This window comes from Thalassophryne amazonica, chromosome 11 (assembly GCF_902500255.1).
Source record: "Thalassophryne amazonica chromosome 11, fThaAma1.1, whole genome shotgun sequence".
Classification (NCBI taxonomy): Eukaryota; Metazoa; Chordata; class Actinopteri; order Batrachoidiformes; family Batrachoididae; genus Thalassophryne; species Thalassophryne amazonica.
The window spans coordinates 38910301-38930044 of record NC_047113.1 but is presented as its reverse complement, the minus strand read 5'-3'; the positions used below and the strand labels follow the sequence as shown (position 1 = coordinate 38930044).

At 42.4% G+C, this 19744-nt stretch overlaps 1 protein-coding gene across 2 annotated transcripts in view; it reads left to right on the top strand.

Annotated features, from left to right (window-relative positions):
- The first annotated feature begins 225 nt into the window (after nt 1-225).
- Nucleotides 226-19744, top strand: part of gabrb2a (gamma-aminobutyric acid type A receptor subunit beta2a) — a 183673-nt gene continuing 164154 nt past the window's right edge. For both annotated transcript variants that reach the window (XM_034181247.1, XM_034181246.1), the window contains exons 1-3: nt 226-387; nt 510-610; nt 984-1051. In XM_034181247.1, the coding sequence (XP_034037138.1) occupies nt 314-387; nt 510-610; nt 984-1051 (243 nt within the window). In that variant the 5' untranslated portion in view covers nt 226-313. The remainder of the gene's footprint in view (nt 388-509; nt 611-983; nt 1052-19744) is intronic.

Below are 19744 nucleotides of genomic sequence, written 5' to 3'. Positions count from 1 at the left end.
GTGAAGTTGCTCTCAACTTCCAGCTCTTGATTAGTGCATGTTTCTGTGACCTTGTTAAGATTCCTTAATAAAACAACGGAAGTGTAAAACTCCTGCCGCGGTGCTCCTGTGTCTCCATTACGCACCTTCACTTGTCCCTTTAATATTTTTCTCTGCAATGGAAACTGCTCACCCACCATCATCAGTCTCCGGTCTTTGATCTCGGTGCTGGCTGCGCGCATGCGCCCCTCATTGGCTCCTCTGCGCAGTCTGGAGTAAGTTGGATGTGCGCTCCTCTCACTCGCATCCCGCAGCCGCCTCAAAAACTGTTGCGATGGGGAGGACCAGGAAAAATCACTTCGGGGTTTTGACTTTTTCCTTATTAGTGACTTTCGTCTGGGCTCAAAGGTAAAAACAGCACGATGCACGATGCGCCCTGCATGCCACCCGGCGCTATTTGCGCGTGATGTTAATAAGCTGTTTTGCATGACACCACCTTTTTTTTTTTCCTCTCCCCCCTCTCCCATCAGCGTCAAGGATATCAAAGATCCGAGCAATATGCCTCTGGTCAAAGAAACAGTGGACAGGCTGATGAAAGGATACGACATTCGGCTCAGGCCGGATTTCGGAGGTAAATGTTTAAATGAACCACGCGTTCACACGCCCTGATCATGCATGTGAAATGATGTGCTGTCATTTACATAATCATCCATTCACAGCAAAAACAGGGCCTTTTCTAATTAGGGTTAAAGGAGCGACATCTCTGACAGCTCGGTGTTTAAATATAAAACCAAAGGTAGCACACACACACACACACACACACACACACACACACACACACACACACACACACACACACACACACAAAATAAATCCACACGACGCTTAGATTTTGTCGTAGGAGGAGTGTTGCAGAGGAGAAGCGTGCGAGCGAGTCACGAATTCTACATGATGGAATTCTTCATACATGTGCAGCATTAACGCGTCTTTTATTTGCATCGCAGGTGCGCCGGTGGCTGTGGGGATGAATATAGACATCGCCAGCATAGACATGGTCTCTGAAGTCAATATGGTAGGTACATCTTCATACAGCAATATATTTTTCGATCTATATATATGTATGTATGGTTGGGGTTCCTGTGCAGAGGGTTTGGAGATGTGGAGACTAATACATGTGCCAAACGCACATTATCGAAGTCCTCCTCGCAGTCCCGCATTTGCAGCTCTGGTGTGTTGCTGCTGCATTTGAATTCAAAACACACAGTCACTGGCGCACTCAGGACGCACAGCCCTGCGCGCACGGAGAGCCGCGCGCGCGTGTGTCTGCGTGCGCCCCCGACGCGTAAACAAACGGTGTTAACATCTTACGTCATTTTGACGCGAGAATGCTCCTAGAAATCAAAATAAACAGCTATCTTTCAAAAATACGTCTTCGCCTGCTGTTATTTATTTGTTTGGTTTGTTCAGCAGAGAATCGCGTCATCATCCGCTGTCAGATGACGTGAGGGTTTGCTTCATCATACACGTCTTGGCCAAACGCACAAAAGGAATAAAATCAGGTGGGATATTTAAAGAGAGCTCCGCAAGACGAACGTCACGTGGGACTCAGAGAGAGAGAGAGAGAGAGAGAGAGAGAGAGAGAGAGAGAGAGAGAGAGAGAGAGAGAGAGAGCAGGGGAAAAGTTCAGCCGCGCGGCGAAACAGCACCACCTACTGGTCTGTGTGAGACAGACAGACTCACCACAGAAACATCATTTCACTTTTTGGTCACGGTTGCATCCACTGCAGCTTCAAAACAGGAACCCATATTGCTTTGAGGTTTAACATATTTTTTAACATAGAAAAATATATATACTAACTACTTTTTAAAGCATAAAAACTTATAAAATTTAAAAAAGCAGTGTCTACAGAATGCATTTTTATTTTAAAGTTGAAAACATTTTAAAGTACCTATAGTATTGTGTGGTGGCATGGTGGATTAGTGGTTAGCACTGTTGCCTGATAGAAAGAAGGTGTTGGGATCACTGCCCACCTGGGGCCTTTCTGCATGGAGGTTGCATGTTCTCCACATGTTTGTGTGGGTTCCATCTGGCTTCCTCCCACTTCTAAAGAAATGCATGTTAGGTTGTAAACTTTAAGTTGACTGGAGATGTGATTGAGTTTATCTCTCTATATCTGGCCCTGCTATAGGCTGGCGCACCCTCCCCCCCCCCCCCCCCCCCCCCCATGGCCTATAATTGGAGTAAGGCAATAAAAAAAAAGAATGGTAGTACACAAAAAATAGGCATCCTCCCTCAACCACATAAAGCACAGATCATTAGAAAATTAATGAACAGCTCTTTAATATATAATAGAACCAGACTTTGAATCAAGGCCTTGATTGCTCGGTTAGAGATGACCAGAGGATCGTTGGTTTGATTCCTTGTCAGACAGGGAATTCAATAAGCAATTGAACAATGGAGCAATGTCCTTAAAAGTGATATGAATGTCAATTCTACATTAATATAGAAATAATGAGTGTTTAAGAGGATTTAGGATCATCTTCTTTTTCTTTCGGCTGTTCCCGTTAGGGGTCACCACAGCAGATCAATCGTTTCCATCTCACCCTGTCCTCTGTATCTTCCTCTGTCACACCAACCACCTGCATGTCCTCTCTCAGCACATCCATGAACCTCCTCTTTGGTCTCCCTCTTCTCCTCCTGCCTGGTGGATCCATCCTCAGCATCCTTCTCCTTGTATACCCTGGGTCCCTCCTCTGCACATGTCCAAACCATCTCAGTCTCGCCTCTCTGACTTTGTCTCCAAACCGTCCCACCTGAGCTGTCCCTCTGATATGTTCATTCCTAATCTTGTCCATTCTTGTCACTCCCAAAGAGAATCTCAATATCTTCAGCTCTGCCACCTCCAGCTCTGCCTCCTGTCTTTTTGTTAGTGCCACTGTCTCTAAACCATACAACATAGCTGGTGTCACTACTGTTTTGTAAACTTTCCCCTTCACTCTTGCTGATATTCTTCGGTCACAAATCACTCCTGCCACCTTTCTCCACCCACTCCACCCTGCCTGCACTCTCTTCTTCACCTCTCTACCACACTCTCCATTACTTTGAACAGTTGACCCCAAATATTTAAACTCATCTACTTTCACCACTTCTACTCCTTGTAACTGCACTATTCCACTGGGCTCCCTCTCATTCACACACATGTACTCAGTCTTGCTTCTACTGACTTTCATTCCCCTTCTCTCCAAAGCATATCTCCACTTCTCCAGACTAGACTCAACTTGCTCTCTACTCTCACTACAGATCACAATGTCATCTGCAAACATCATAGTCCATGGGGACTCCTGTCTGATCTCATCTGTCAACCTGTCCATCACCACTGCAAACAAGAAAGGACTCAGAGCTGATCCTTGGTGTAATCCCACCTCCATCTTGAATGAGTCTGTCATTCCGACTGCGCATCTCACCGCTGTCACACTATTCTTGTACATGTCCTGCACTACCCTAACATACTTCTCTGCCACTCCAGACTTCCTCATACAATGCCACAACTCTTCTCTTGGCACCCTATCATAAGCTTTTTCTAAGTCCACAAACACACAATGTAACTCTTTCTGTCCTTCTCTGTACTTTTCCAACAGTATTCTCAGAGCAAACATTGCATCTGTAGTGCTCTTTCTCGGCATGAAACCATATTGCTGCTCACAGATCTTCACCTGTTTTCTAAGCCTAGCTTCTACTACTCTTTCCCATAACTTCATGCTGTGGCTGATCAGCTTTATGCCTCTGTAGTTACTGCAGCTCTGCATATCACCCTTGTTCTTGAAAATAGGAACCAGTGTTATGGATAAGACGCGAATTGAGGAGCGGTCCAGTATCTGACTGAACCCAGCATGAAATAATCAGAAGCAGTTCCAAAAAGAAAACACATTTATTTTTCTCCCTTTGTGCTATACATGAAATACTAAATAATTAAGTTCTGGTGAGGTGAAAAGGCGGCGCGCTCTCTCAGCGTCTCAACACCCCCCCCCAGGTGACTTTCCCAGACTGTACTCTGCGAAGGAGGAACAGAGATGAGCTTATTCAACACTTATTACTACGAAATATTGTTTAGAGGCAAACTTATCAGCTACACGTTTAGGTCTGGTTTCAAAACTTAGTTCAAAGAGGCTGCTGCTCACAGCTAGTGGAGGATCATTAATCCGCACGCCACTGCCGTGAGGAGCACGCCAAACAATTTCCACCAATAATTACTTATAGCTGCGTATAAACCCCAATTTACATTCACGGATAAACTTTTCAGAATATTCACCTCTGTCGTGTGCTGACAACGTTTGCCTCTCACCCTCGTCCTCCTTCACAGGTGCGATGTCAGACTCTGAAACGGCCCTCAGCGTCCCCACACGGTCGTCACAAGGTCGTATTCTCCGGCAATCTTATCCAACTCACTGCTGGTTTAAATGTAGTTCTTCATCACTACATTGGTACCAGCTGGAAGTCCTCAGATCTGCACGTGAACATCACAGGTGTCGTGGATTGTCCTGATAGAGAGCCGCACGAGAATGCAACAGGTGCAGCCAATCATCGTAACAGAGGAGAGAGACTCTTCTGCAGCACATTTTCCTCAGAGAACAGCCCCAAATCACCTGGGTTGGAAAATAAACACAAAACAAACCAACCTTGTCCAGCCAAACCCCCCCCAACACACAACAACCAGCACACTTCGTCTCCACTCCTCAGGCATCCTCTCACTTTCCAAGATTTTATTAAACAATCTGGTTAGAAACTCTACTGCCATCTCTCCTAGACCTTTCCATGCCTCCATTGGAATGTCATCTGGACCAACTGCCTTTCCACTCTTCAACTCTTCATAGCACCTTCTCAGCACACACTCTTTACTTGTCAGCACATTACCATGTGCATCTTTTACCACCCTAACCTGCTGCACATCCTTTCCAGCTCTGTCCCTTTGTCTGGCCAATCGGTACAAGTCCTTTTCTCCTTCCTTACTATTCAACTTCTTGTACAGCTGGCAATATGCCTTTTCCTTTGCTTTTGCCACTTCTCTTCTCGCCTTATGCCGCACCTCCTTGTACTCCTGTCTACTTTCTTCATCTCTCCGACTATCCCAAAACTTTTTTGCCAACCTCTTTCTCCTTATGCTTTCCTGGACCTCTTCATTACACCACCAAGTCTCCTTGTCTTCCTTCCACTGTCCAGATGTCATACCCAGTACTGCCCTAGCTGTCTCCCTCACCACATCTGCAGTACTCTTCCAGTTGTCCAAAATTTCTTCCCCTCCAACTAGTGCTTCTCTCACCTGCTTGCTAAATTTCACACAACAGTCTTCCTCCTTCAGCTTCCACCATCTGATCCTTTGTTGAGCTCTCACTCTCTTCTTCTTCTTTACCTCTAAAGTCATCCTACAAACAACCATCCTATGCTGTCTAGTGACACTCTCTCCTGCTACCACCTTACAGTCTGTGATTTCTTTTAGCTTGCATCTCCTATAAAGAATGTAGTCCACCTGTGTGCACCTTCCTCCACTCTCCTATCCTTGATACCATATCTACCCATTACTTCCTCATCACCTCTGTTCCCTTCACCAACATGCCCATTGAAGTCTGCTCCTATCACCACTCTTTCATACTTGGGCACACTCTCCACCACCTCATCTAACACACTCCAGAAATCTTCTTTCTCCTTCATTTCACAACCTACCTGTGGGGCATATGCACTGATGATATTCATCATCACCCCTTCAATTTCCAACTTCACACTCATCACCCTGTCAGACACTCGCTTAACCTCCAACACACTTTTAACATACTCTTCCTTTAAAATGACCCCAACACCATTTCTCTTCCTGTCCTCACCATGTTACAACAACTTGTACCCACCGCCGATGCTCCTGCTCTTACTTCCCTTCCACTTGGTCTCTTGCACGCACAATATGTCTACCTTTCTCCTCTCCATCATATCAGCCAGCTCTCTCCCTTTACCAGTCATACTACCAACATTCAAAGTCCCCACTCTCATTTCCACCCTTCTAGTTTTCTTCTTCTCCCGCTGTTCATGGCAACGTTTTCCTCCTCTTCTTTGTCGTCTTCGCCCAGCAGTAGCCCAATTTCCACTGGCACCCTGTTGGGCAATAGCACAGGTGGCGGACGTTGTTAACCCGGGCCGCGACCGATCCGGTATGGGAATTCGATTCTGAGTCTGCATAGTTGGGTTGGCTTGTTTTACGCCAGATGCCCTTCCTGACGCAACCCTCCTCATTTATCCGGGCTTGGGACCGGCACTCAGAATGTACTGGCTGTACACCCCATGTGGCTGAGTTGTTTAAGAGGATTTAGGATATTTGTAGTTTATTATATATACGAGGTCTGTCCATAAAGTATAGGTCCTTTTTATTTTTTTCAAAAACTATATGGATTTCATTCATATGTTTTTACGTCAGACATGCTTGAACCCTCGTGCGCATGCGTGAGTTTTTCCACGCCTGTCGGTGACGTCATTCGCCTGTGAGCACTCCTTGTGGGAGGAGTCGTCCAGCCCCTCGTCGGAATTCCTTTGTCTGAGAAGTTGCTGAGAGACTGGCGCGTTGTTTGATCAAAATTTTTTCTAAACCTGTGAGACACATCGAAGTGGACATGGTTCGAAAAATTAAGCTGGTTTTCAGTGAAAATTTTAACGGCTGATGAGAGATTTTGAGGTGACGCTGTCGCTTTAAGGACTTCCCACAGTGCGAGACGTCGCACAGCACTCTCAGGTGGCGTCATCAGCCTGTGTCAAGCTGAAAACCTCCACATTTCAGGCTCTATTGATCCAGGACGTCGTGAGAGAACAGAGAAGTTTCAGAAGAAGTCGGTTTCAGCATTTTATCCGGATATTCCACTGTTAAAGGAGATTTTTTTAATGAAAGATGTGCGGACGGGTCCGCGCGTCAGGACGCAGCCGCCGTGACGCTCTGCCACACGAAAAACACCTCCGTTGGAAGCCTTAAGGACAAGTTGGAACATGTCCAGCTGTTAAACAATTTCTCATATACTCACTCCACTGAAAGCCATCAAAAGCCGCCTGGATTTTACAAATGGTTATCAACACGGAGGTGTTTTTCCTGTGCCGCCGCTCCGCGCCAGCTGCGTCCCGACGCGCGGACCCGTCCGCACGTCTTTCATTAAAAAAATCTCCTTGCGTGCGTGAGATGAAAGATGGAATGTTCCATCTTCCAGTGAATGAATTTTTTTTTTTATATGACACAAAAACAGATCATAGTCAAGGCAGTCCACATGCTATAAACAGCTTCCTTGTATTTTGGAAGCATTTTTATGAAAATGTAGTGGAGTCATTCCATGGAGCGAAATGTATGGAACTAAAATTAACATTAAGTGGAACCATATTACACAAAAGATGACGTAAATCATACAGTGGACTATTTTTTAATACAGTAAGATGAAAATGCCACATGGCACACAATCCACCAGTCAAATGACAAGTGGCTGTTTATGTGTTTTATATACCAGGAACTATTTTCTATGTAAAGCTTTGGCTGAATGGCATCCTGTGTAGGGAATGAAGACACACTCCCTCTGTGCTCAGAGCTTTTCTGTCCCCTGTTTACATTCTTGGTCTGGCCATGCATGTATGTTTAGTACATGCTTGTGTGCATTTAGTGCAGTTGGGTCCCACTTCATGAAACCATTGCACCTCCCCATGCCTCGATTTAGTCTCGGTAAAGGTCCCCAGCATTCATTCATTCTCTTCAAAGGGGATGTGGGGGGGTACTTCATACCACTTTTAATCCCCAGATTGCTCCTGAGGTGTAGTTGAGCATATAGCATGGCAGCACCCTGACATTGGTTACTTTGTGTGTGAGTTAGTGAGTGTGAATATGAGGCATCACTGCAAAGGGCTTTGAACATGTAAATCAGATGGAAAAAACCCACGTTAAAATACAGTCCATTTGGAAAAACAAACACTTCCTCCTTTTGTTGTATTTCTGGAATCATGCATTGGACTATAAATGTACAAAGTCATCAGGTTTTTCTTAATTTATTAACTCTCAACCGACCAAGCTATTTTAGCAATGAATATGGTAGGATAGTTATAGCATCAAATATAGAAGAAGCAGTGACTAGCAAATGTGCCAATACTTTAACACAAATCTCAGTGAACCCACCAGTCATCCTTTGTGACAATCATGAGCTATTTTCGTCCTCACTCTCGACATCAAGAATCAGTCTCAATGCTTGTGCAGCTGTAAATCTTGCTATTCTCTGTCTGTTGGCCATGCTTCCTTGCAAAACAATAAATTATAATGATTAGAGTTGACAAATTACAAGTCCATCTGAAGCTATAATGTCAGAAGTCTCATAGGTCTTCCCGGGGAGTCATAAATGACCCCGCACACGGATAGGCTGATCCTTGCAAAATTCTATGAACAAATGCAGGACACATAGACTGACAAATTCATGGTAGGAAACCTTTTTCCGACTAAAATTAGAAATATAACGCAATGCTAAAATTCCCTTGGCCGTATCAGCCATGTGTTCTTTATAATTTGCAGTTGTTTAATTATTATTAAGATCCTGTTGTCTTACATACAATTTGTACATGTTCAACGAAGCTCCTCTATTAATCAGTCAATCAAAAACAATATTTACGTTTTAGCAGCATCTGCAGGAGGTTTTGCGTGTGGGTACATGACCTTTTGACAAAAGCGTAAGTTATGTAAATCGAGGAATATTTGTAGATCACCCTCTGTGCATTTGCTGGTATTAATGAGACAAATTTAACTCCATAAGAAGTTAGCCTGCACGCTAACGCCACAAAATGTGTTAACAGGTTACAAAAAGAGCATTTTCAGTTTCAGAAGTGTTTATTTCTCGCTATCCTTTACATATATAGGATATATTGACACACAAACGAAACAGAGTTTTGCAGTTAGCTACCAGCCTATGATGTCACCATGCTAATGTCTGCAAAATAAGTTCAGAGGTGTTATTAGGTTCCCAAAACAGCATTTTAGAAGTGTTTATTCCTCGCTAGCTTTTACATAATATACAACCCCAATTCCAATGAAGTTGGGATGTTGTGTGAAATGTAAATAAAAACAGAATACAATGATTTGCAAATCCTCTTCAACCTATATTCAATTGAATACACCACAAAGACAAGATATTTAATGTTCAAACTGATAAACTTTATTGTTTTTGTGCAAATACAAGGTCTGTTAGAAAACTATCTGACCTTTTTATTTTTTGCAAAAACCATATGGATTTGAATCACGTGTGATTGCATCAGCCAAGCTTGAACATTCATGCGCATGCATGAGTTTTTTCACGCCTGTCGGTTGCGTCATTCGCAATCGACAAATAGAAATTGTGGATGAGCTGGACATGCCAGAACATGTCCTGTGAGGCTTCATCATGGCATTGCTTTGCGCCATGCGGCTCCGTCCCGACGCGCAAATTTCTCTGCACGTCTGTCTCAGTGTGCCGAAAAACTGCTGATGTCCTCGTCTTCTGCAATTTCTGTGGTAGTCAGACGATGTCCCGGATCAACACAGCGTTCAGTTTGGAAATGAACGGCACATTCCACTGTTACAGGAGTTTTTGTCATGGAAGGAGGAGCGGAGAAATTCGCGCGTCGGGACGGAGCTGCATGGCGCAAAGCAACGTCGTGATGAAGCCTCACAGGACATGTTCTGGCATGTCCAGCTCATCCACAATTTCTCAGATAGTCACACGACTGAAAAGCCACCGAAAGCCGTCTGAAAGCCATCTGAAAGCCATCTGAAAGCTGTCCTGTGAGACCAACATGGAGGTGCTTTTGTCCGCGCTATTAGCGGCTCCGTGGCGCATCCCTCCGCTTCTCTTTCCATGACAAAAACTCCTGTAACAGTGGAATGTGCCGAAAAAGTGCTGATGTCCACGTCTTCTGCCATTTCTGTGGAAGTCAGACGACGTCCCGAATCAACAAAGCCTTCACTTTGGAAATTATCTGGTTGTTTCAGCGGGGTTTCAGCCTGTCGATCGGCGCTCGGAGTGCGCCACACTCTCAGACGCTGTGGGCGGTCTTTAAACCGGCTGGAGCACTCCTTAATCTGTGTAATCCCCATAAAATCGTCCCTGGAAGTCATATGAATTTTCCGAATGGTGTCCACCTGGAGGTCTCTCACAGTTTCTGGAAAAATTTGATGCAGCAAAGCTCCAAATCGTTCAGACATTTTATTTGCAATAAAAATCCGATGAGAGGGGTGGACCATTGCTCACACAAAGCCTGCTCACAAGCGAATGACGCAACCGACAGGCATGAAAAAACTCACGCATGCGCATGAAGGTTTAAGCTTGGCTGATGCAATCACACGTGGTTCAAATCCATATGGTTTTTGCAAAAAATAAAAAGGTCAAATAGTTTTCTAACAGACCTCGTATTTACTCGTTTTTAAATGGATGCCTGTAACACATTTCAAAAAAGCTGGGACAGGGGCAACAAAAGACTGGGAAAGTTGACTAATGCTCAAAGAACTCCTGTTTGAAGCATTCCACAGATGAACAGGTTAATTGGAAACAGGTGAGTGTCACGACTGGGTATAAAAGGAGCATCCCCAAAAGGCTCAGCTGTTCACAAGCAAAGATAGGGTGAGGATCACCACTTTATGAACAACAGCATGAAAAAATAGTCCAGCAGTTTAAGAACAATGTTTCTTAATGTTCAATTGCAAGGAATTTAGGGATTCCATCATCTACAGTCCATAATATAATCAGAAAATTCAGAGAATCTGGGGAACTTCCTTCACGTAAGCAGCAAGGCCGAAAACCAACATTGAATGCCCGTGACCTTCAATCCCTCAGGCGGCACTGCATTAAAAACCAACATCATTGTGTAAAGGATCTTACACTTCAGAAAACCTTTGTCAGTTAACACAGTTTGTCACTACATCTACAAGTGCAAGTTAAAACTCTACCATGCAAAGCGAAAGCCATACATCAACAGCATCCAGAAACACCATCGCCTTCTCTGGGCCTGAGCTCATTTGAAATGGACAGACACAAAGTGGAAAAGTGTGCTGTGGTCTGATGATTCCACATTTCAAATTGTTTTTGGAAATCAGGGATGTCGTGTCCTCCGGACAAAAGAGGAAAAAGACCATCCAGATTGTTACCAGTGCAAAGTTCAAAAGCCAGCATCTGTGATGGTATGGGGGTGTGTTAATGCCCATGGCATGGGCAACTTACACATCTGTGATGGCACCATCAATGCTGAAAGGTACATCCAGGTTTTGGAGCAACACATGCTGCCATCCAAGCAACGTCTTTTTCAGGGACATCCCTGCTTATTTCAGCAAGACAATGCCAAGCCACATTCTGCATGTGTTACAACGCTGTGGCTTCGTAGGAAAAGAGTGTGGGTACTATACTGGCCTGCCTGCAGTCCAGACCTGTCGCCCATTGAAAATGTATGGTGCATTATGAAGCGTAAATACAACAACGGAGACTCTGGACTGTTGAACACCTGAAGCCGTACATCAAGCAAGAATGGGAAAGAATTCCACCTATAAAGCTTCAACAATTAGTGTCCTCAGTTCCCAAACATTTATTGAGTGTTAGAAGGAAAGGTGATGTAACACAGTGATAAACATATCACTGGTCCCAGCTTTTTTGAAATGTGTTGCAGGCATCCATTTCAAAATGAGCAAATATTTGCACAAAAACAATAAAGTTTATCAATTTGAACATTAAATATCTTGTCTTTGTGGTGTATTCAATTGAATATAGGTTGAAGAGGATTTGCAAATCATTGTATTCTGTTTTTATTTACATTTTACACAACTTCCCAACTTCATTGAAATTGGGGTTGTATGAAAAAGAGGATGTATTTACACACAAATGAAACAGAGTTTTCTAGCTAGCTACCAGCCTGTGATATCACCATGCTAATGTCCATGAAATAAGTTCAGAGGTGTTATTCGGTTCCAAAAATGGCATTTTCGGTTTTAGAAGTGTTTATTTCTCACTAGCTTTTACATAATATATGAGACATGCATACAAAACACAAAGTAAAGTGGTTTTGAAGAGACCAGCCACTGACGTCACAGTGCAGCTCTGCTCTGATTGGCTGTCATCCTCCTCTCAAAAACAAAGCAGAACAGACTCAAACAGAATGTGACATTTTAGCTACATTCTTAGCCATCTTTGAACTTGTCCAAGGTCTAGGTTCCATGAATGTTCCTTGTGAATTTGAAGACTGTGGCAGTAATAGAATAGGACTTACGAGGGTGGGCTGAAAAGTTCTAAGGCTCACCAAGAAGGAGAAATGCCATTTCAATAAAACTTGGCATGCATTAAGTTCAACTCTTCTGATGACTAACTGTTTTTTTCTTCCAGATTGTGAGGTACTTTGTGGTTCATAGCCAAGTTTGAAAGTTCGTGGTAGAGGGAAACGGCAAAAATGTACAAAATCTGGCATTGCGGTGTGATTAAGTACCTGCATAAGAAGGGGTTAAAGCCCAAGGACATTCATGCAGATATGGTTGCTACATTAGGGGATGAAGCTCCCTCCATATCTACAGTGCAGAAGTGGGCAGCTGAATTTAAGAGGGGCAGAGAGAGCCTTGAAGACGACCCAAGGTCTGGGCGGCCTGCAACAGCCACAACCCAGAAAAACATTGACCTTGTTCAAGAAATGGTGATGGACGACAGACGATCAACGATTAATCAGCTAGCAGATGCTGTGGGAATATCTCGTGAGAGAACTGAACACATTCTGCATGAAGAACTTGGAATGTCAAAGGTGTCAGCTCGGTGGGTGCCACGTCTTCTGACGCTTGATCAGAAATGCACCAGGCTAGTCGTGTCGAAGGCAAACTTGGCGCAATTTGAAGAGGATCCAGCCAATTACATGGAACGTTTTCTTACCCAGGATGAGTGTTGGGTTCACCACTTTGAACCAGAGACAAAAAAACAATCAATGCAGTGGAAACACCCAAGGTCACCACCTCCAAAGAAGGCCAAGGTTGTTTCGTCTGCGGGGAAGGTCATGGTTTCAGTTTTCTGGGATGCCAAGGGCACTGTGTTCGTGGGCTATCTTGAAAAGGGACAAACCATAAATGGACAGTACTATTCTAACCTACTGAGACAGTTACGCGAGGCTATCAAAAAGAAGCGACCAGGAAAGCTGACGAAAGGGGTGCTGTTCCATCAAGACAATGCCCCAGCTCACAAGTCAACAGAGGCCATGGCCACTATCCACGAGTGTGGATTCAAACTGGTAGATCACCCACCATACTCCCCTGACTTGGCACCCTTGGACTTTCATCTGTTCCCAAACCTGAAAAAAAAAACGTAGCTGGGAAGCACTATCGGAGCAATGATGAGGTGATGGCTGCCGCTGAGGACTATTTTGACTCTCAAGATGAAAGCTTCTATGCCAAAGGAATCGAAGCACTCAAGCACCGCTGGAAGAGGTGTGTGGAGTTACAGGGAGACTATGTAGAAAAGTAACCCTGAATTTGTTCAATTCGACAACTGCATCATAGTCAGCCTTAGAACTTTTCAGCCTACCCTCGTATGCTGTACACAGACAGACAGACGGATGTATGCCAGATCTTCGCAATATCCGATGGCCATATGTTGGCCTTGAGTAAAAATGGTGTACAAAAATATATGCCCGGGGTCCTAAATGATCCAACTCAATCGGTTGAGGGTTAAGGTCTGGTATTTTGTTGAATATGCTACTTTTTATACAAGTAACAGTGGCTGAGTGGCCATGGGGACCCTGTGATGAGCAACAAGGATCCACAAGCAACTTGATGGGCCTGTCTGGTTTTAATGTTATGTTATGGTTACTGTGCGTGTTAAAAGGTGCCTCCATGGCCCAAAATTAGATGTTCACTGGTGCTCACCTGTATCTTTCAGAACTCAACATCTTAGTGCTGAATACACAGTCATTTTTATGTAGTTACAGAAATTTAAGATTGACTGGCTGACTAAATCACGCACTCACTCAAAATTCTATTAAATTTAATTCAGTTTATTTAGATAAATCCAAATCACAACATGAGTCACTTCAGAAGGGTAAGGTCTATTTCTACCAACCCCCCTGAGCAAGCACCAAGGCAACAGTGGTAAGGAAAAACTCCCTCATAGTGCAGCTGACAACTGAAAAACTCTTTCAAATGGTGATGCAAGCACCAAATTTGGCACAAATAAACCTTAGACATTACCCTTTTGAAAAGGCAGGGTGTCCACTTGAATTTCCAATTAGGCAGCCAGGCCTAAAAAATGACACTGGGGTCAAAATTAAAAGACGCTGCAATCATACTGAAAAAATATACCACATTATTTGTCTGATTACAGAGATTCCAAAAAGGTATAGTTTGGACTATCTATGACTGAATGTTGTGGAGTTATGGTGTAAAAACAGCAAGAATTGTGAGAAAGGTCAATTTCAGTTTGTACCGGGGTCAAAAGTTAAAGGCGCTCTAACTTTAGAAAAAAAATAATGCAAATGCAAAGGAATAGTTTGCATCATGTGTCGTTCTTAGTTATCATGTTACAAGGTAACATATGTTACGTCATAGAATCCAATGGACGTCGACATTGTTTGACCTTTACTTTGCAGACCAAACACCCAACACTGTCAAACCTTTTCCATTTATTAATCCTATTTGCTCAACCAATAATTTGCATCACTGTTTACCAAAATTAGAGTACGTTTAACTTTTGACCCTTGTACAAACTGAAATTGACCTTTCTCACCATTTTTGTTATTATTATCATTATTTTTTTTACGCTATATCTCCATAGAATTCAGTCATAGATAGTCTAAACTATACATTTTTAAAATCTGTATGTAATAATATGGAATACCTTTCAATATGATTGGAGCATTGTTTTAAATTTTGACCTCATGTAATTCTTCATTGACCCCTACCTGGCCGCCTTTTGAGAATTCAAGTGGACACTCTGCTTTTTCAAAAGAGTAAATGTCTAAGGAGTATTTGTGCTAAATTTGGTGCTTGCATCACCATTTGAAGGATTCCTCTGTGAATATTCACTTATCTGCTGCACTGTCAGGCATTTTTTAAAGAAGAAATCACTCACTCACTCATTGTCAGGCTAACTGCTAAGAACAAGAAAACTGACATCATCCTCTGCATTATTATCATTGTTATTATTATTATTATTATTATTAAATTTATTTGTTTTTGCATGGGGCAGCACGGTGGTTTAGTGGTTAGCACTGTTGCCTCACAGTGAGAAAGTCATGGGTTCGATTCCCACCTGTGGCCTTTCTGTGTGGAGTTTGCATGTCCTCCGCGTGTTTGCGTGGGTTTCCTCCGGGTGTTCCGGCTTCCTCCCACATCCAAAGACGTGGGTTAGGTGGATTGGAGACTTTACATTGTCCATAGGTGTGCGTGCGGGTGTGAATGTGTTTGTCTGTCTATATGTGGCCCTGCGGCAGACTGGCATCCTGTCCAGGTCTGTACCCCATTTTGCAGTCTATGACTGGTGGGATAGGCTCCAGCTCTCCGTGATCCTTAATTAGACTAAGCGGTTGAAGATGAGTGTGTCTGTGTGTTTTTGAATGTTTGGACCACAAAATTCCAGAGACATGAAGGTGTTGAAGACATTTGCACAGTCAACTTTGAAAAGTGGGAGTCTGGCTGTCATTCTAACACTTTGGGTGAGGAAATGCACAGAATGGTCAACACTTTATTTTGATGGAGGGTACAGCCAGAACTGAAGCACCTTTAAGGTCTTGAGACACCTGAAATATGAAGGGTTTGCTTTTGTCATCCTCGTACTCTCATTCTGCTCCTACGGGCACTTTGACTAGATCCCTGGCTGTGACTCTGGGCACGTGAACCAAATAATTCACTACTGCCTTTTTCTAAGTGGTTATGTTAAGAGCTGTGCCTCCATTCAAATGGAAAAAAGAAAGAAAGAAAGACAAGAAACCCAGCTTTATCCATCAGTGGGCAACAAAACAGAAAAATTTCTGTGCATAAGCACCGAATAGCGACTGACATCATGCATCTCCCTGTGGCTATGAAAGCATTCATCTCACTTATTTCTGAAAAAGCTTTTCCTGCCAGATCGGCAAAGACATTCTTCTGACAGGATGGATGAAATAAAAAAAAGGCCTTTGTGAATTACTTGTTACCTTGTGAAAAGAATCTTCTGTACCAGCTGTATATCGTGACGGTGTATCCTCATTTTTTTCATGCGTAGCTTTTCTTAAAGAGATAACGGATGCTGACAAGACTGAGCTCAGAAAAACCAATAATATCACCATGTGACGTGATGGCGAGGATGAAGTAGGTGACCTGTGCTCATTGCAGGGTTGCTTTGATCTTCCTCATCACTGGCCAGCGCTTTTAAGATTTAACCCTCTGGGGTCCGAGGGCATTTTTGGACAGTTCACTCGCCTGGCATAAATGTTTTATTATTGCTGTTAACAGCTCTCCCTGCATCCCACAATCAAGTTTTATGTCTCTTTTTTTTTCAGGACAACCTGTGCTCTATATATATATATATATATATATATATATATATATATATATATATATATATATATATATATATATATATATATATATATTTGTTGTGTTTTATAATTGTAATAAAGGTTTACAATCAAAAATAGGCAAGGAAAAAAAAAAGCGAAAAATAATTTTCCACACACATTTATTCAAAACACACACCAAACTATAATAAACAACTGTTTTGACACTTTATAAAGGTGATTTGAGGTCTTGTGTTAAAGGCTGTACAACAAAAAAGTTCAAACAATAAACACAAATGCACATTTTGAACAATATATACAAAATGGTCTATGCATTTTGTTGTCCATTGATGTGGTAAACAATGCCTTACGCAGAAAAAGCAACAGAGTTATCCAGTAACATTCACATGTAAACTAGTGGAGCAATCCTGATAGTTACACACTCTTTGTTTGAGTATGTGAGATTGTCATCAGAGGCTCTCTGTCTGCTCCTGCTTTCACTGATCACTGTGCGTTATGGCGCAGGGCACACTGAGTATGTACGAATAGTATGTACTCATTGGAGCACCCAAGGGGGCTATTCAAATAGGCCAACTAGTAACATGTCACTCCTGAAAATGATCTTTGGCTTTTCACGTGAGGTAAATCTGCTCTACGATTGGATTTTGGAAAACCATGTGACGGTGAACCAATTCCGATTAGACACTCACATTGCTCATATCATCACCAGGGTTGGGTAGGATCAGTGGTGGGCACACGTCCGATAATCCGATAACAGATAATTATCAAAGATAATGTTTTCATTATCGGATTATCTGTTTAGATAACTTTAAAAACCATTATCGGACCAATTATCTTTTGATGAATTTCTGTCCGATAACTTTTAGACCTTTTTAAAATTTAAAAAAGTTCAGCACATACCAGTTAAAAGTTTTATAACAGATGGACAGTTATACCCTCTGCTAAAAGAAAAGAGCTGCTTCTATGAAAAGCATCTCTATCCTCTGTAGACAAAGGAGAAATGACCAAAAAAAAAATCACTTTAACACCATACCGATATGCTGGCAATATCACCTAAGTCATCCAGAGGCATACATTTTTAACTTATGGTTCAAATTTTAACCAAACCAATTTTGGACAAGTTATTTATTATTACTGTCATGTCTGAAGTTTTATAAAGTGAAAATATCAGATATATGTTTTAGTTTTAAATTAATGTGCTAATTTTTAAGGTTTTGTGAGCACATGCTGTGCCCAGTGCATTATGGGTAGGATGATGTAATCTCAGTACATTCACGACAGGACATATGCATTTCAGACACTCTGTTCAGGCTCCACGGACAGCAGCATTAAACTCTAGTGCCTAAAACTCTCATGAATACATTCTCTGGGTTTATAGACGTTGTTATTGTATTTGCGTTTGTTAAATTCCACACATTTTAAATGTAGCAGACAGGGATTATCTGGAATTGTGTTTTCAAGGCCTCTACTGCCATCTACTGGCCAGTAGTGTTCATGGCAGTATTCACCCTAAGTACTAAATCAAAATCAAATCAAATCAGTTTTATTTATATAGCGCCAAATCACAACAACACACAACACAACAGTTGCCCCAAGGTGCTTTATATTGTAAGGCAAAAGCCATACAATAATTACAAAAAAACCCCAACGGTCAGAACGACCCCCTGTGAGCAAGCACTTGGCGACAGTGGGAAGGAAAACCTCCCTTTTAACAGGAAGAAACCTCCAGCAGAACCAGGCTCAGGGAGGGGCAGTCTTCTGCTGGGACTGGTTGGGGCTGAGGGGAGATAATCAGGAAGAAGACATGCCGTGGAAGAGAGCAGAGATCAATCACTAATGATTAAATGCAGAGTGGTGCATACAGAGCAAAAAGAGAAAGAAACACTCAGTGCATCATGGGAAACCCCCAGCAGTCTAAGTCTATAGCAGCATAACTAAGGGATGGTTCAGGGTCACCTGATCTAGCCCTAACTATAAGCTTTAGCAAAAAGGAACGTTTTAAGCCTAATCTTAAAAGTAGAGAGTGTCTGTCTCCCTGATCCGAATTGGGAGCTGGTTCCACAGGAGAGGAGCCTGAAAGCTGAAGGCTCTGCCTCCCATTCTACTCTTAAAAACCCTAGGAACTACAAGTAAGCCTGCAGTCTGAGAGCGAAGCGCTCTATTGGGGTGATATGGTACTATGAGGTCCCTAAGATAAGATGGGACTTGATTATTCAAAACCTTATAAGTAAGAAGAAGAATTTTAAACTCTATTCTAGAATTAACAGGAAGCCAATGAAGAGAGGCCAATATGGGTGAAATATGCTCTCTCCTTCTAGTCCCCATCAGTACTCTAGCTGCAGCATTTTGAATTAACTGAAGGCTTTTCAGGGAACTTTTAGGACAACCTGATAATAATGAATTACAATAGTTCAGCCTAGAGGAAATAAATGCATGAATTAGTTTTTCAGCATCACTCTGAGACAAGACCCTTCTAATTTTAGAGATATTGCGCAAATGCAAAAAAGCAGTCCTACATATTTGCTTAATATGCACATTGAAGGACATATCCTGATCAAAAATGACTCCAAGATTTCTCACAGTATTACTGGAGGTCAGGGTAATGCCATCCAGAGTAAGGATCTGGTTAGACACCATGTTTCTAAGATTTGTGGGGCCAAGTACAATAACTTCAGTTTTATCTGAATTTAAAAGCAGGAAATTAGAGGTCATCCATGTCTTTATGTCTGTAAGACATTCCTGCAGTTTAACTAATTGGTGTGTGTCCTCTGGCTTCATGGATAGATAAAGCTGGGTATCATCTGCGTAACAATGAAAATTTAAGCAATGCTTTCTAATAATACTGCCTAAGGGAAGCATGTATAAAGTGAATAAAATTGGTCCTAGCACAGAACCTTGTGGAACTCCATAATTAACCTTAGTCTGTGAAGAAGACTCCCCATTTACATGAACAAATTGTAATCTATTAGATAAATATGATTCAAACCACCGCAGCGCAGTGCCTTTAATACCTATGGCATGCTCTAATCTCTGTAATAAAATTTTATGGTCAGCAGTATCAAAAGCAGCACTAAGCGTCCGGTTATATCCGATGATTGTCAAATCAACTTTTTGGCTTTGCAAATGGCTTTTTTTTCTTTTTTTTTTTACAAATGAAGTTTAAAAACAAAACAAAACAACAGCAAAAAAATAAATAAAATAACATTACAAGACAGCTCTACAGTGTTTGCA